The sequence below is a fragment of the Chiloscyllium punctatum genome, chromosome 3 (assembly GCF_047496795.1).
Source record: "Chiloscyllium punctatum isolate Juve2018m chromosome 3, sChiPun1.3, whole genome shotgun sequence".
Lineage (NCBI taxonomy): Eukaryota > Metazoa > Chordata > Chondrichthyes > Orectolobiformes > Hemiscylliidae > Chiloscyllium > Chiloscyllium punctatum.
In genome coordinates this window covers 139535332-139551870 of record NC_092741.1, presented here as the reverse complement: position 1 = coordinate 139551870, position 16539 = coordinate 139535332, and the positions used below count along the sequence as shown (strand labels likewise).

At 40.4% G+C, this 16539-nt stretch overlaps 1 protein-coding gene across 8 annotated transcripts in view; it reads right to left on the bottom strand.

Annotated features, from left to right (window-relative positions):
* LOC140465695 (kinase D-interacting substrate of 220 kDa-like) overlaps window positions 1-16539 on the bottom strand; it is a 149387-nt gene that overhangs the window by 121956 nt on the left and 10892 nt on the right. For all 8 annotated transcript variants that reach the window (XM_072561336.1, XM_072561353.1, XM_072561359.1 and 5 more), the window contains exons 2-5: window positions 5892-6039; window positions 4734-4832; window positions 4400-4498; window positions 1991-2089 (exon numbers count right to left, since the gene is read on the bottom strand). In XM_072561336.1, coding sequence (XP_072417437.1) covers window positions 1991-2089; window positions 4400-4498; window positions 4734-4832; window positions 5892-5999 — 405 coding nt within the window. In that variant the 5' untranslated portion in view covers window positions 6000-6039. The remainder of the gene's footprint in view (window positions 1-1990; window positions 2090-4399; window positions 4499-4733; window positions 4833-5891; window positions 6040-16539) is intronic.

Genomic DNA, 16539 nt, shown 5'->3' with positions numbered 1-16539 from the left:
TTATGAGTCAACCATATTGCTGTGTATCTGGGGGTAAATGTGAGCCAGCCCAGATAAGGATGGCAAATTTTCTTTCCTAAAAGGATGTCTTTTTACAATAATTGACAATGGTTACATGATCAGAAGTGAGGATGCTCAATGATTGCACAAGGTTGAACACTATTTGCAACTTTACAGATACTGAAGGAGTCCATGACCAAATGTATCAAGACCTGGCCAATGTCTTAGCTGTAAAGTAGTAAGTAACATCGTACCACACAAGTGTCCAATGACCATCTCCAATAAGAGACAGACAGACAGACAGACAATCTAACCACAAACCCTTGACATTCAAATGATCTTACCTTCAATGAATCCCCAACTCATTACATTCTGGGGGCTATCATTGACCAGAAACTCAATTGGACTTGCCATATAAATACAAAGCCTACAAAGAGTAGGTCAGAAGCTAGGAATCCTACAGCGAGTAACCATCCTTCTGACTCCCAAAGCATACCATCTACAAGGCACAAATCAGCAGTGTGATGGAATACTCCCCACTTGCCTGGGTGAGTGCAGCTTGAACAACACTCAAGAGGCCTTACACCATCGAGGAGAAAGTGAGGTCTGCAGATGCTGGAGATCAGAGCTGAAAATGTGTTGCTGGAAAAGCGCAGCAGGTCAAGCAGCATCCAAGGAGCAGGAGAATCGATGTTTCTTCAGGAGAAGGGCTTATGCCAGAAACGTCGATTCTCCTGCTCCTTGGATGCTGCCTGACCTGCTGCGCTTTTCCAGCAACACATTTTCAGGCCTTACACCATGCACTGCAGAGATTTGCCAAAAGATCCTTAGACTCATCTTTGAAACGTAAGGCCACTCTATCTAGAAGGCCATGGGAACACCACCACCTGCAAATTCCCCCCCAGCCACTCACATCCTGACTTAGAAATATATGGCCATTCCTCCACTGTTGCAGGACCAAAACCCTGGAATTCCCTCCCTAACAGCATTGTGGGCCTATCTACAGAACATGGATTCTAGCAGTTCAATAAGGCAGCTAACCACCAGCTTCTCAAGGGCAACTACAGATGTGTACTAAGTGTTGTCCAGCCAGCAACACCCAAGTCCTACAAATATGTGAATAAAAAAAGACCTTTTATTCCAGTTTTTAAAAACAACAATTGAGATTTCATCAGCCGCCATGGAGAGTCTTGAATTCAAACCGTCAGAACATTAGCCTAAAGGTACTGGATTACTAGTAATAATACACCACCGCCTCTGTTAGATTACATGTAGATTCCCATCTACATATGTTCTGTCCCATGAATTTAACTCCTTGAAAGCTAAACTCAGCTCAACAGAATAATTTCAAATCATCCTCACTTTTTCTCTTCAATGCAATTTAATACAATAATGCTTTTAAAAAAATTGACAATTTAGAAAGGCAAGCAAGTTACAAACCTTCATGATCTACTTCATATTTTTGGCTCAATGTCAAATTTCAAACAATAAGTTATAGTCGAGCTTCCTTTGTCAACTCGCAAACAAATCCATCCTTCCTTTTCTCAAGAAGGATAAAGGTGTTCCAGAATCAGCAAACTGCCTTAGCGCTGTTAATTCCTATTGGACACCATGATATCTTACAAACTGATTAATAAACAAAATACTCAACTCAATATTTTCAACCAACAAAAACAAAACTGGATGGTTTTTCCTCTCAATCCTTGACAGAAGTCTAAAAAAATTACCAAGACTGAGATTCAAGTCAGAACAAAGTAATCCAGTAAATAAAGATATTTTCCACACAGGAAGAAACAGACAGTTAATGCAATCTTAGAACCAATTGTGCACTTTATAGTTTGCATCAATTATTTACAAATGTCAGACAGATCTTTTCTAGTTTGCAAGTAGCTTGTACATAACATGTGCAAATCTAAATCAACTTTTCAGTGGATTTATCTTTGCATGCCATAAATTGTTGATCCCAGTAATTCAGAAACAAATTGCTCACCTGTCCAGTAATATTTGGGTTTGCCCCTTTCTGAAGAAGCAATCGAGAAATTTCTGTATGTCCCTTGTATGCTGTCCACATTAGGGCAGTCCAGCCACCCTGCAACATTCAAATTAAAATTTAGCAGCTTTTAAAAAGATGTTTTTGTACCCCCTCACAAAAATTATAATAGAAACATCAGGTCTGCAGTATTAAAAATAGTTCTAACCAGTACAAACAAACATTAAGGAAAAAAAAAACGGAAGTTATGGTCCATCCAGGAAGATCAAATTCAACACCAGAATTTGCATGCACTTATTACCTCAACTATAGACCAACTCCAAATTCTAACAATAAAGTATTTGTTAAATTCAACTTTTAATCCACATGGATCTCATTTGAACGTCAGACCACAGTATTCTCCTTTAAATGTTATTTCATTTTCAAACTTCTTTTTGTTTTAAAAAACGTGGACCTGTTCAATTTTTACAAGGAACCTTAGACACTTTACTTGCTGAATTATATTTGTATTATTATTTAATTATAGAATCTCAGGGTGCATGTCCAGAGCTACCTGAAAGTTGCAACACAAGTGAATAAGGTGGTAATGAAGATGTATGACATGCTTGCTTTCACTGATTGGCTATGGAGTATAAATGTTGGCAAGTCATGTTGCAGATTATGACAGGTACTCAGACAGACACATGATCAGGCAGAGAATAAAAGGGACAGGGACATGTGCAGGCAGATCGGATTAGCTTGGAATGGCATCATGGTTGGCATAGACATGGTAAACCGAAGGCCTGTTCCTGTGCTGTAATGTTCTAAAACACCAGTACAAACTGAAAACATGATCTGGCTTTGTATTTATATTAACTGAAAATATTTATAGCTGTATTAGCAATGTTCCTTTGGAACATGACATTTTTCTCCTTTTTCCTTTCTCACTCGCCCTAGTAACAGGTAGAAGTTGACTATTCAGTCCCTTGATCTTGCTCTGCAATGAAACCATAACTGATCCGATTGTGCATTTGAGGTTACATTCTGTTTCACTTCCTTGCTTAAACAAAGAAGCGAATGACTGGAACAAATTAAAACACAAAATGCTAGAAAAATCAATTCTGAGAGCATCTGTGAAGAGAAAAAAAACAGAGATAACATTTCAAGTCTAGCGACCCTTCTTCAGTATGACTGGATCAGCAACACTTATGGACACGTAAACACAGGTTCATATCAAACTCGAGAGGAAATTTAGCCTCAATGTACTAATCACTTCACACAACCTTGATTGATACTGGAGTCCCGTGCATGCTTTCACATTTTAAGTTTCTTAACATGCATGACATGAAAATAGTATGTGTTTTTTTTTAAAACTACCGTCATACCTAGGCACTTCCAATTACATGCAATTAATCTTAACCCTATCAATTTTTTTCTTAAAGAGACACCACTTTCTCTAATATTCATAAATTAATTTTATACATCAATTTGAGAATACTTTCTGACCATAGGGCTGCTCTTGTAAGACTGGTGGTAGTTTAACCTGAGGGTCACCATGCCTCAAGCAAAGGAAGAGGTTGAAAAGGAAAGTCCTTCATGGTAACCTGAACCAGTTAGGGAATTTGACCTATGCTGTTGGCATTACTCTGCATTGCAAAACCAGGCAGAAGAAAGTGAGGAATGCAGATGCTGGAGAGATCAGAGTCAAAGAGTGTGGTGTTGGAAAAGTACAGCCAGTCAGGCAGCATCCAATGAGGAGGAGAGTTAATGTTTCGAGCATAGCTCTTCATCAGGAATGAGGGGTGGTCCAAAGGGGCTGAGAAATAAATGGGAGAGGGGTGTAGGGCTGGAGGGTGGGGTAGCTGGGAATGCCATAGGTAGATCAAAGTGAGAGTGAAGGTGATAGGTTGGAGAGAAGGGTAGAGCAGATAGGTGGGAAGGAAGACGGACAAGTTGGACAGTTCAACAGGATGCTGCCGAGTTGGAATCTGGGATAAGGTGGAGGAAGGGGAGGTGAGGAAACTGGTGAAATCCACATTGATCCCGGTGGTTGGAGGGTCCCAAGGCAGAATGAAACTTTCTTTCTCCAGGCATCAGGTGGCTACAGTTTGGCAGTGGAGGAGTTCCAGTACTTGCATGTCCTTGGCAGAGTGGGAGGGGAAGTTAAGGTGTTCAGTCACAGGGCGGGGTGTGTGTGTGTGCCCCTGTGTCAGTGTCCCAGAGATATTCGCTGAAACATTCCGCAAATTGACATCCTCTCTCCCCAATGTAGAGGAGACCAAAACCAGTCATCCAGCTAACTGACAGCCTATTTTAATTACAATAAAAAAAACACATCCATTTCATTCAATTGGCTCAGAATAGTGCGTGCACAGACAATTCTGTAGACTCTTCCTCACAAAAGGATAACATGTTTTACTTTAAACCTACCATATCTCTGTGTTCCAGGTTGGCACTGAAGTTAATGAGCTCACTCACAATTTCCAAGTAACCTTCCTTTGCAGCTGAAATCAGAGCTGTCCAGTTATCCTGTCATAAAAAATCTCAAGTAAGAGTTTTTGGAGTGAGATTAAAATTAACACAAAAAATTCTGTAGGTGAAAGTGAGGACTGCAGATGCTGGAGATCAGAGTTGAGTGTGTGGTGCTAGAAAAGCACAGCAGGTCAGGCAGCATCCAAGGAGTAGGAAAATCGATGTTTCAGGCAAAAGCCCTTCATCAGGAACCTCTGTAGTCAGTTATTAGAATTACAGTAGAAGTACTTACAGCATCTTCCAGGTTGCAGTTAGCTCCTCTTTTGAGTAATTCTTGCACTATCTCCAAGTTCCCTTGCTCTGCTGCCAGCATTAATGGAGTCTGCCCACTCTGCAACGCAATGTTATTAGTCAGTATCACAATGATCCAAATGTTCAACTTACTAAGAAATTCAAAAATGTGATAAACATCATCAATATGCAAGTCCTTTTTTTCCCATTTCTAAACACACACCCACCATGTATCCTTCGGTCATTTTAAATGTTTTCAATCTTGCAGCAAAAACAAATAAGACTGATCAACCAACACGTCTCTTCAACTGAAGATATTAAGAGAAGATCAGCTGTCTCAGGGGAAACTTTTAGCATGCTTGAACAAGTTCTTTATTAAGAATCATTAATGTAGTTCTGTATTTGAAAGTGCAAAGTATTTTACAGTTTGAAGATAATACGTCATTTAAATATTCCCAACACTACACTAATTTTTGGGAGAAAATTAGTGGGCATTAAAATTATATGTAATTGCCAAGACGGTAAAGTTTGCTGCATTTGTTTACTTTAAGAGTGGTCAGTCAACAATGTGGGTGTGACAGACGTCAGGCTCCAGTCTGACAACAGCCTATAATTGTGGTCACACCCACACGACTGAATAAACAAATACACAAAGCTTTGCATTACTCAGGAAACTAGAGAAAGACACCAGTTCCCAAGGTAAATGCTTACACAAGATTAAAAGAAAATAGTGGAGAACCTGGGCTGTCTGTTTATATTTATCCCAAGAGAAGCTGAAACTACACACAATGCTGATGTTTCAAAACGAGAGGGAAAAAAAAATATAAAAACCAAATCTCTGAAAGATTTGTCATTTGCAACTTTCATACATTTTCTACCATGCAGTTACAGAACAGCCAAGAGGGACCCCATTGAGACAATAAAATTTGCAATCTCTTGGCTAGCCCTTATTAGGAACTCTTTGGGAGGCAGGGGAATTAAACATTTCTAAACAGTCGATTTTTGAAAAAACCTAATAGCATAATTATCTTCTAGTAATTATTATATTCTGAACATATTTAATGATTAACTAAGTGCAATTAGTTAAGACTTGCATTATAAAAAATGACTGTCATCAAATATGAAATGGTGAAATATTTTAATGTAAATAACTTCATACCTCATTCCTTTCATCCACATCTTTGCACTTCTCCAGCAATGCCTTGAAAGCAGTAATATTCTCCTCTTCAACATAGGTTAACAAACTATGTGATGTGACAGCAGTCATTATGTTGCAATCACACTACAAATGTAGTCTTCAAGTATACCTGCAATATTAAAACACAAACTGGCATCACTTTTAAAAATCAATGGACAGAAATGCACAGGGACATTAAGCCATAATAGCAAGGCTTCCTAAAATGGAACACAGAAAAGCAGAACTTGCTGGAGAAACTGTGGAGAGAAAACAGAGTTGAAGTTGAGTCCAGAAACCCCTCTTTGGAAATGATAGCAGTTAGGAAAAGGTGGCAATCCTCTTGAGATTTTTCCAGAATTTAAGGACTGCTGAAAAAAGCATCCAGGTGCATCGAATGTCCCTGTAGCTGCTTCCTTTAATATCGAAAGATGAATTCAATCAGGTCCAGGGATTCAGCAGTTTCTCTAGCAATTTTTCCTCTTGTGATAGTTACTGTATTTTTTGTTGTCTTTTTGCCTTTTGAATTTTATAGCTTTTAATGATGGCACAAATACGTGGTTTGAAGCTCAGGTCCGTGCCAAATGCTCCAGCATTAAACAGAACAGGACTGGAGTCATTAAAGAATGAATCTAGTCCTAATGAAGGGCGACATGAAATGCTTTCCCTCTATAGATACTATCAGGCCTGCAGAGTTTCTCCAGCAATTCTTATTTTTGTTTCAGATTTCAAACATCTGCAGTTGTTGGTTTTATTACAATGAAAGAATTGAGTTTGCTCAAAACAATGACTTCACTCTTCCCAGTACAGAGGAACCTCGGTTATCCAAATACCAATTATCCTAAAATCGGACTATCTGAAGGAGACCTCAAGGTCCCGATAGAGACATTATAAAGATGTGCGTCCATTATTGATCGCATCTTTTGTTTACAGTGATTAAACAGGCACAGTCTCCAAATGACTGACTGCTCCCTCCCCCCCCACACTTACCCTGGAGTTCGACACAGGGGTGACCCTAAACCCCCCTTTCCCAGATAATCTCTCCAACATTGTCCTGCACAGGGCAAAGGTGGAACCTGTCAAAACGTTGCAGTAAAATGTTGTGTGTGGGGCTGTGTGGCTGTGTGCGTGTGTGCTATTTGTAGGCTTACCCCACAAAGGCAGCTGCAGTAGTCTTGTTGTTGGTATCCAGTCCACCTGCCCCAGAGAGGGGGGCAGGTGTGTACGGGATTTGGGGGCGGGGCGCAGTGTTGCACGGGATTGGGGGTGGTGTCTCCCGTGCTGTGTGCTGCTGCAGTCTCCTGAATGGGGAGCAGACTTTAAAAACTCCGAGCCTAGAGGAAAGGCATTTAAATCGATTAACCAAATAATCGATTATCCGAATGAAATAGTGCCTGCCCATCACGTTCAGATAATCGAGGTTCCCTTGTATTTAATTGCAGGAAATTCTGTCTCATCTAGTAAAATGTCTGGCAAACAATCTAATAATTCAGCAACAGTGGCAGAGTGTAGAGAGGTGTGTTAGGATAGAGCTGGGTTTCAGTACAGAAGTAAAAACTGACATTGTGTTTTCAGGTTCTGTCACTCTCTATATGGCAGCACACAGATAACATTGGGGCCAAAGATAAATCATTGACAGAACAACAGAGGTAACTATAGTAGAAAAGCCATTCTACATGACAAAGGACAACTAAAGACCAAGAAAGAAACTAGTCGCTGCAGTCTCACACTGATGCAATGACAATGTGGAGGAGGTTAGGCATTAGGGTAGCATAGCCAAACATATCAAAGGTCGCAGACAAGTTGAGGAGGTTTTGTTCACCCTTGTCAGTTTCTTATGTGACAATTTGTAACAGCCCTTTCAGAATAGCTCCAGGGTAAAAAACTGTGATTGGAGGGGTTCAGTAAGGGAATTCCCAAAGATGGAGAATAGATTCAAGAGGTAACATCTTCATGGCCATCGGCTAAAAAAGTTGGAGACAAAACTGCAAATCATGAGCACAGAGAGAAAGGTTTTGTTTTGGAGGAGAAGGTGGTGGTTTAAGATTTGCACAGAATAGCACAGAACATAATGTTACTTCTTACTATTTAAAGGCCAAGCCTGGATATTGCCCAAATCTTGCTGCATTTGGATATGGATTGCTTCAGTGTCTGAGAAGTCTCAAATTCTAGTGAACATTGATGAAGCAGCTGGAGATAAGTGAGACTAGGACACTATGTGAGGAACTGTGGGGCTCTTATTGTACAGTGCTAGTGTCACTAGGTTTGGACCAGGAGGCCTGGATTCAAGTCCCACCTGCTCCAAAGGTATGAATCTCTGAACAGGTCGACTAGAATATATCTACATGGAGGAACTCCTGCAGAGGACGTCCTGGATTGGAGATGACTGACCTCCAACAACAATAACCATCTTCCTTCATAACAGATATGACTCCAACCAGTGGAAAGAGTCTGCCTGATTACCTCAAACATTAAGTGCACAGCTATAAAATCTTTATCAATAGTTTTTAACATTTTCCAATGAAAAATGTTAAGCTATTGTTTCCCACTTTGTCTCTCTCCCTTTTTGGATAAAGCAGTTACATTTGAGATTTGCAGCAAATCTAGGGACTTTTCAAAAATTAAACCCAATGCATTAACTATCACACTTGCCATTTTTTAATAAGATTGCAGGATGCCCTTCCCTGGCATTTGTACTTTTGCTTGAATGCTTCCGCCCTTCTATTTTCGGATGTACTATTTCTGAGATGTTACTTGTATTCTCTGTAGTGAAGACTGGTACAAATTCCCTGTTGAATTCATCTGCTACTATCTCCTTCCATTGTTAATTCACCAGACTCATTTTCGACAGGACCAAAACTCACTTAGTTAACTCTTTCTAAATATTGAAATAAACGTTCACTGTCTATTTTTATAATTCTAGTTAGCTTTCTTTCAAAATTCTTAATTTTTCCCCAACCTTTTTAATCTTTGTCATTCTTTGCAGTTCTTCATAATATGTCCAATCTTCAAACCTTTCACTCATGTTTGCACAACTCTGATTTTAAGTTTGCTATTATATTTAACTTTTTTTGAATGTTAATCACAAATGATAAGACCTCCCTTTGGAATTTTTTTCTTTTAGAATGGCATTTTCTGTGCATTCTGAAATATTCCCTTAAATATCTGCACCAATATCTATTGTCTATCCTTTAGTCTTGTTTGCCAGTGCACTTTAGCCAGCTGTTTCCATGCTCTCATACCTGCCCGAGTTGAAAATACAAATCTTGAATCCATTCTTCGCTCTCCAATAGAATGTAATATTCCATCATAATATGAGCTTTCCAGCAATTTTTGGTTTCATTTGTTTCAGATCTCCAACATTTGCGGTTCTTTGCTTGTTATTATGATAAATGTGCCCCAGGAGGCAGCAATCAATTCTATTTCATTGCATAACACCAGGTCCAAAATTGCCTGCTCTCCAGTTGGTTCGAGGATATACTGTTCTAAGGGACTATCCCAAAAATGAATGTGTCATCTCAACTATCTGTCCCCATCTAATTTCCCAGTCCATATGGGGATTCAAGCCCAATCCCCCGCTCCCCAACAATTGTTGCTACCCCTTCCTGAGAAGTTCCCAGTATTTCTTTCTTTATTTCTATCCTGTGTTGTTACTGTTAGGGAGCATGCATATCAACACTCATGAGTAATTTTCTGTCTTTGTTTCTCATCTATACTCAAACCACTTCAAAATTCTGACAGACATACACTTAACACAAGGGACAAGAACAACATTTGAAAGGAAATAGGATTGAGGAAGCAGACAGTGGGTTTTGTGGTCAATGGGCTCAGAGATGACAAATGAGAGATTCGAGCAAAAGAGGAATATGCAAATTCAGCAATAAAGCTGGAGAGATTGGAGAGATTTCTTGGGCTATAGGGGAGGAAAGGACAGTCAACTGACTGAATGGTCCCAATTATCTCATTCTTCATGTTCATTTGTTATAGGAAGTGATCCTAAATAAGAAGTTGGCCAAGCTTAAGTATAATTATATCATATACAGGTTTGTGTCAGCAAAAACAGAAATCGTTGGAGAAACTCAGCAGAATTGGCAGCATCGATGGAGAGAAAGCAGAGTTGATGTTGAGACCAGTGACCCTTCTTCAGAATGGATAGTAGCTTTGAAAAGGGATGGTAAACCAGGGAAAAATAAAAGGTGACAAAGGGGACAATACATAGGTAAAAAATGGGTTGGCAATGCTGAAAGCAGCTTATGTCATGGCAAGGTCTGGGGTGAAGGGGTGAGTAAAAGGACACGGAAGGTAATATTTAGGCTCTAAAATCGTTGATCTTTAAATCAAGTCCTAAGGCTGCAGGTCCCCCAAGCAGAAAACAAGATGCTGTTCTTTCAGCTTGTGCTCAGCCTCATTGGAGCACTGCAGCAGGACTGAGACAATTTTGTATGTTCTTTGCGGTTATTAAAATATGTTCGTCAGTTTGTACAAATTATTGACTTATCCTACCACCTTCTGGTAGAAAAGAGCATCACATGGATGCATGCAACAAATTAGCTGCAGCAAGAATCTTAAGATGGGTGCCCATTTTCTGGTTAAACCACGATCATTCATCTCTTCCGATGAGAGAGAGCAGCCCTATAGTCCTCTGAGAATATTTACCTTATTTCCTGCAGACGTTATAAAAGTTAGCTTGACGTCTGGATACAGGAATAGACTCCATTATAGGGAGTGAGTGCCAAGAGAAAGAAAAGCCAAGAAAAACCTTGACTAGAAATGAATACTTAGAATCCCTACAGTGTGGAAATAGGCCATTTGAGCCAACAAATTTACACCCACCAAAGAGTAACCCACCTAGACCCATCCCCCATTACTCTACGTTTACACCTGACTAATGCTCCTATCCGACACATCCCTGAGTGCTATAGGCAATTTAGCATGGCCAATCCACCGAACCTGCAAATCTTTGGACTGTGGGAGGTAACCAAAGCTGACACAGGGAGAATGTGCAAATTCTACACAGTCACCTGAGGCTGGGATCGAACATGGGTCCCTGGCGCTGTGAGGTAGCAGTGCTAACTACTGAGCCACCATGCCTTCCCAGTTTAGAACGAGTGAAAAAAAAAACAGAAATAGACTATGTACATTCTGAATATGTAAATAAAAAGTCAACAGCAGGCCAGCCAAAAGATTGGAGACCTGCAACAGGAAAAATGCAGAAGTCACCTCTCAACCTCCTTCACTCCAATGAAAACAGCCTCAAGTCCCTCAACCTTTCCTCGTAAGACCTTCCCTCCATACCAGGCAACATCCTAAATCTGTTCTAAGGGACTATCCCAAAAATGAATGTGTCATCACAACTATCTGTCCCCATCTAATTTCCCAGTCCATATGGGGATTCAAGCCCAATCCCCCGCTCCCCAACAATTGTTGCTACCCTTTCCTGCTTTTGGAATTGGCTCAGGTTCAGTCACATTTTTGTTTTTCTGCTACCAAAGTAACTCAAAATCTTAGCAATATTGCATAAATATTAGATATGATTTAAAACTGACAACACTTCCAAATTAGTACTGCATCCTTTTTGCAACACGACTTGCTTAATACAAGTTTAAATTAGATTTTCTCAAAGGCTTCCACAAAATCAAAATCTGTTCATGTGTAAAAATAGGCCGAGGAATATTAACAATTTGCCAAAATTGACAGTACGGTCATTGATTTTGAAAGTCTAATGTGAACTTCTTTTTCTCTTGAGTCAGAAAGGTGTTTATATAGGATGGTTGTAGCGAATGTAAAGAGGTCAGCCAAGTGCACCTCATAGAATAGGAGTTCCCTGTTTGGTCCAGATAACAGCCCCAGAGAGTACCCTAGCTGACAAGATTAAAACAGGATCAGACATCCTGTCACTCGGAGAGCTGGCTTTGAGGGAGCTGGAGCATTGCAAATGATTTTCCATGTTTAAATAAAAAGGTGACTTGGTGATGCAATATCGATCTCTATGGAGTTGTCAATGGCCTGTTGTGATTCTGGTTTGCTTTGTGACTTTATTCCAATGTTCAACCACATCTCAAAATTTCTTCCGAATTAAATAATACAAATAGTACATGGAAACAAGTGCGTGTTCTCTGGACTAGTATTCATTATACAGAGTTTTCTCAAACAGTCAATTGTATGAATTAATTTTCAAACTTCTTTTTTCTACATAATCAAAGAGACTAATTTTATAAATCAATTAAAATCATTTTTTGATTCACATTGTTTCCAGTGATTTCAATAGTAGTGCATCTAACTAGAGAGCTCAAACTCTAAGAATATACAAATAAGTGAAATAGAAATTCTTCATAAAATGAATACTCAGACATGGCAAGCTTTACCATGAGTTATCAGGTCAAGGACAAGAATCATTTAAAAAGGAAACCAATCAAGTATGTTTCAAAAATAAAGTCAAATAAGGGCAAAGTGTAGAAAAATACTATTAGAGCAGCTGTGCCTGGTCAAAGAACAAGGCTTCCTTTACTGCTGTAATTTTATTAATTTGGTCCTTCTTCAGGACCATTCAACTCCGCAACTGTGTATTATGAGCGAAACCAATCTATTCCAGCAATAAAAGATTATTGACAGTTATGGTAAACATGTTGATACATGGAGAAAGAAACAAATATAGAAAATCAGAACTGGAGTAGGTAAATTGGCCCTTCAAACGTGCTTCACTGTTCAAGCGTACTTCAAAAACAAAAATAAAAAGTCTTACACTGCATAAAGTAACCTAAATTTTTAAAAGTGTTACTGACTTAATTTTAAAAGTACCTTTATCTATAATGACTCAGTGCCATACCACATGCTAATTGAAAAGACGGAATAGCTAATAATCAAAACATGATTTCCAAAACTGTGGGTCACAAACCAACCTTTTGGAGGTGCAAACAATATTAAAAAGGTGATACACAAGAAATGAGGGGAAAAAAGGGAACACTAGCAATAAAATCAAAGAAAGGAACAAAACAATTACAGGTTAGTCACAAACCTAACACATACAATAGCTGCCATGGAGCTTCAATTTACTGATAACAGCTCAGTGCTTCTTTAAAAATAATTCTGTGCAGCTTGAATCCTGTCCTTAAAAAAACTAAAGGAACAACTAGTGCTCTTCAAAAGGATTTCAGGTCTTAAATATTTTCCACACCCCATCAAGCTACAAATTTTTTCTGCTTTTCCTTATCTGGCTCTTACAGCTGTCTCACCCACACCCCCAATCTAGGGTCATAGCAATTTAAGCACCAAAAATGGGAAGTAGTTGGGAAGCACAGAGGGCTCTCATCTCTTCAAAATCAAGTAAATGGCATCAATACACCAAAACTACATTCAGGAGTGTCTGAATAGCCACTACTGGAAATCATAGGCATCAAGAAAGTTAAGCAGGATTGGTGACACAGCAATACAATACTTCACTGAGTGCACTTCAGTCTTCACTTCAAGACTCAACAAAAACTAATTTTTGGTTTGGAAATCAGCAAAACTTCTAATTTTGGGAAACAGAATCTGAAGAATAGCTTATTGTTGACAGGAGGAGCTAATGTTTTACTCACTAGCTAGCCTATCCCTAATTGCCCAGAGCATAAGCCCATAAAGACATGAGTGGAAGTAAAACCATTCAGCTCATTGAGTCCACTCCGCTATTTAATCATGGCTGATGGGCATTTCAACTCCCAGAGGGCAGTAAAAGCAACTACATAGTTTGTGTCACATGTAAGCCAAGCCAGGTAAGGATGGGAGTTTCCTTCCCTAAAGGACATTAGTGTACCAGATGGAATTTTTCAACAATCAACATTGTTTCATGGTCATCATTGGGGGGTTCAGAGGTTTTAACCAAATTCAAATTCCACCATCTGCCAATGCAGAATTTGAACCAGAGCCCCCAGAACATTATCTGGGTTTTGGTATTAATGGTCTAGCAATAACACCCGTAGGCTATTATCTAGTAATGATTAATAAAGAATTCTACTCAACTAATATTAAATTCAAAATCACACAACACCAAGTTATAGTCCAAAAGGTTTAATTGGAAGCACTAGCTTTCGAAGCGCTGCTCTTTCATCAAGTGGTTGTGGAGTACACAATTGTAAGACAGAATTTATAGCAAACATTTACAGTGTGATGTAACTGAAATTATAACTGGAAACAAATGTGATCATTCTAATAGATGAGAGACTTAAACAATCCAGGTCTTTTTCAATATATAATTTCAGTTACATCACACTGCTATAAATTCTGTGCCTTATGATCTTATACTCCACAACCACCTGATGAAAAAAAGAGCAGCGCTCCAAAAGCTAGCGCTTCCAATTAAACCTATTGGACTATAACCTGGACCCCAGTCCAACACCGGTATCTCCAAATAAAGTAATATTAAAATTTCAATATGGCCGCAAATTGGGGGAAATGAGCCCGGGGCTCGTCTGATCCTATCGGCTTTCTTTCACTTTTCTTTTTGCATTTCTCCTTTCCTTTTAAACCTAGAAAATGGTATGTGAGGAGGGTGGGCTCCGGCAGCAGCAACACCAAGATGAACCAGACACGGCTCCACCTAGCCTGAGGTCTCCCAGCAAGTGAGGAACATGTCCTGGGCTAAGTACCCTGGCCCATGTGCATAGGCTAGGCTGAGACTCCAGGTGCATCGCTAGGCATGGGCATGTGGAGGAGGAGAAAAGGCAGTCACAGCCTGTGTGACAGTCTCATCCTGGCACAGAGGCTTTCTTCAACTTCAGTGTCCCAGTATTCCAACAGGCAGTCTTGTCCAGGAGCAGCAGTTTTCTTCAGAGGAAGCTTCCAGTCTAGTATCCAGGAGCCTGACATGGATATTCCATTCTGGCTGCATCATCCAGATATTCCATCATTCCTAAATCCGCTTTGCCCAAGCCCAGGAGCTGTTAACACAACTGTGTTGAACATTGTCTTAATTTCTTGTTAAAGTGATGGAAGGTGTCATTAGTGTTATCAAGCATCACCTGCTCAGCAAAGCCAAGTCTGAGTTCCACCAGGGCCATTCAGTTCCTGACCTCATGACAGCCTTGGTTCTAACATGGATGCAAAAAAAATGATTGAGCTGAATCCTGGAGGGGAGGTGAGACCAAGGCTTCATTCAACCAAGTGGAGCATCAAGAAGCTCTAGCAAAATTGGAATGAATAGACATCAGGGAACAAACTCTCCAATGGTTAGAGTCATATCTGGCATATAGGAAAGTGGTTGTGGTTATTATATGTCAGTCATCTCAGCTCCAGGTCATCACTGCAGGAGATCTTGAGGGTAACATCATAGGCCCAACAATCTTCAGCTGCTTCAAAATGTCCTTCCCTCCATCATAAAGATCGGAAGTTGGGATTGTGCAACGTTCAGCATCATTCACAAATCCTCGGACATTGAAGCAGTCCATGTCCAAATGCAACAACATCTGGACAATATCCAGTCTCGGGCTGACAAGTGGTAAGTAACAATTCCGCCACCCAAATGCCAGGCTGTGACCATCACCAATAAATGGCATTCTAACCAGCACCCCTTAACACTGAGTGTTACGATCACTGAATCCTCTAATATCAATATGCTGGGAGTTATCCTTAAATCAAAAATTCAATTGGACCCACCACATAAATACAGTGGCTACAGGAGCAGGTCAGAGGCTAGGAATACTACGGCAAGTAACTCACTTCCTGACTCCTCAAAGCCTGTCCACCATCTACAAGGCACAAGTCAAAAGTGTGATGGAATATTCACCAAATGCTTGGTGAGTATAGCTCCAACAACACTCAAGAGGCTTGACACCATTCAGGACAAAGCAGCATCTTTTGTTTTGGTACCATACCACAAAAATCTACTCGCTCCACCAGTAGCACTCAAACTACTACTACTACTACCACCACCACCACCACCAAGATGCAAAACAAAAATTCAAATATCCATAGACAGCGTTTCCGCAGCCCCCCAATGCCTCGTCTTCACCATGGACATCCAATCCCTCTACACCTCTATCCGCCATGACTAGAGCCTCCAAGTTCTCAGTTTCTTCCTCTCCCGATGTCCCCAACAGTACCCTTCCACTGACACTCTTGTTCGTTTGGCTGAACTGGCCCTCACCCTTAACAATTTCTCCTTCGAATCCTCCCACTTCCTCCAGACCAAAGGGCTAGCCATAGGCACCGTATGGGCCCCAGCTATGCCTGTCTCTTTGTCTGCTATGTGGAACAGTCCATCTTCCGGAGTTACACTGGCACCACTCCCCATCTCTCCTTCCGCTACATTGATGACTGCATCAGCGCCACCTCGTGCTCCCACGAGGAAGTCAAACAGTTCATCAACTTCACCAATTTATTCCACCCCGACCTTAAATTCACCTGGACTATCTCTGACACCTCCCTCCCCTTTCCTGGACCTCTCCATCTCCATTAATGATGACCGACATGACACTGACTTTTTTTTTTACAAACCCACCAACTCCCACAGCTACCTGGATTACACCTCTTTCCACCCTACCTCATGCAAAAATGCCATCCCGTAATCCCAATTCCTCCGCCGTATCTGCTCCCAGGTGGACCAGTTCCACCACAGAACACACCAGATGGCCTCCTTCTTTAGAGACTGCAATTCCCC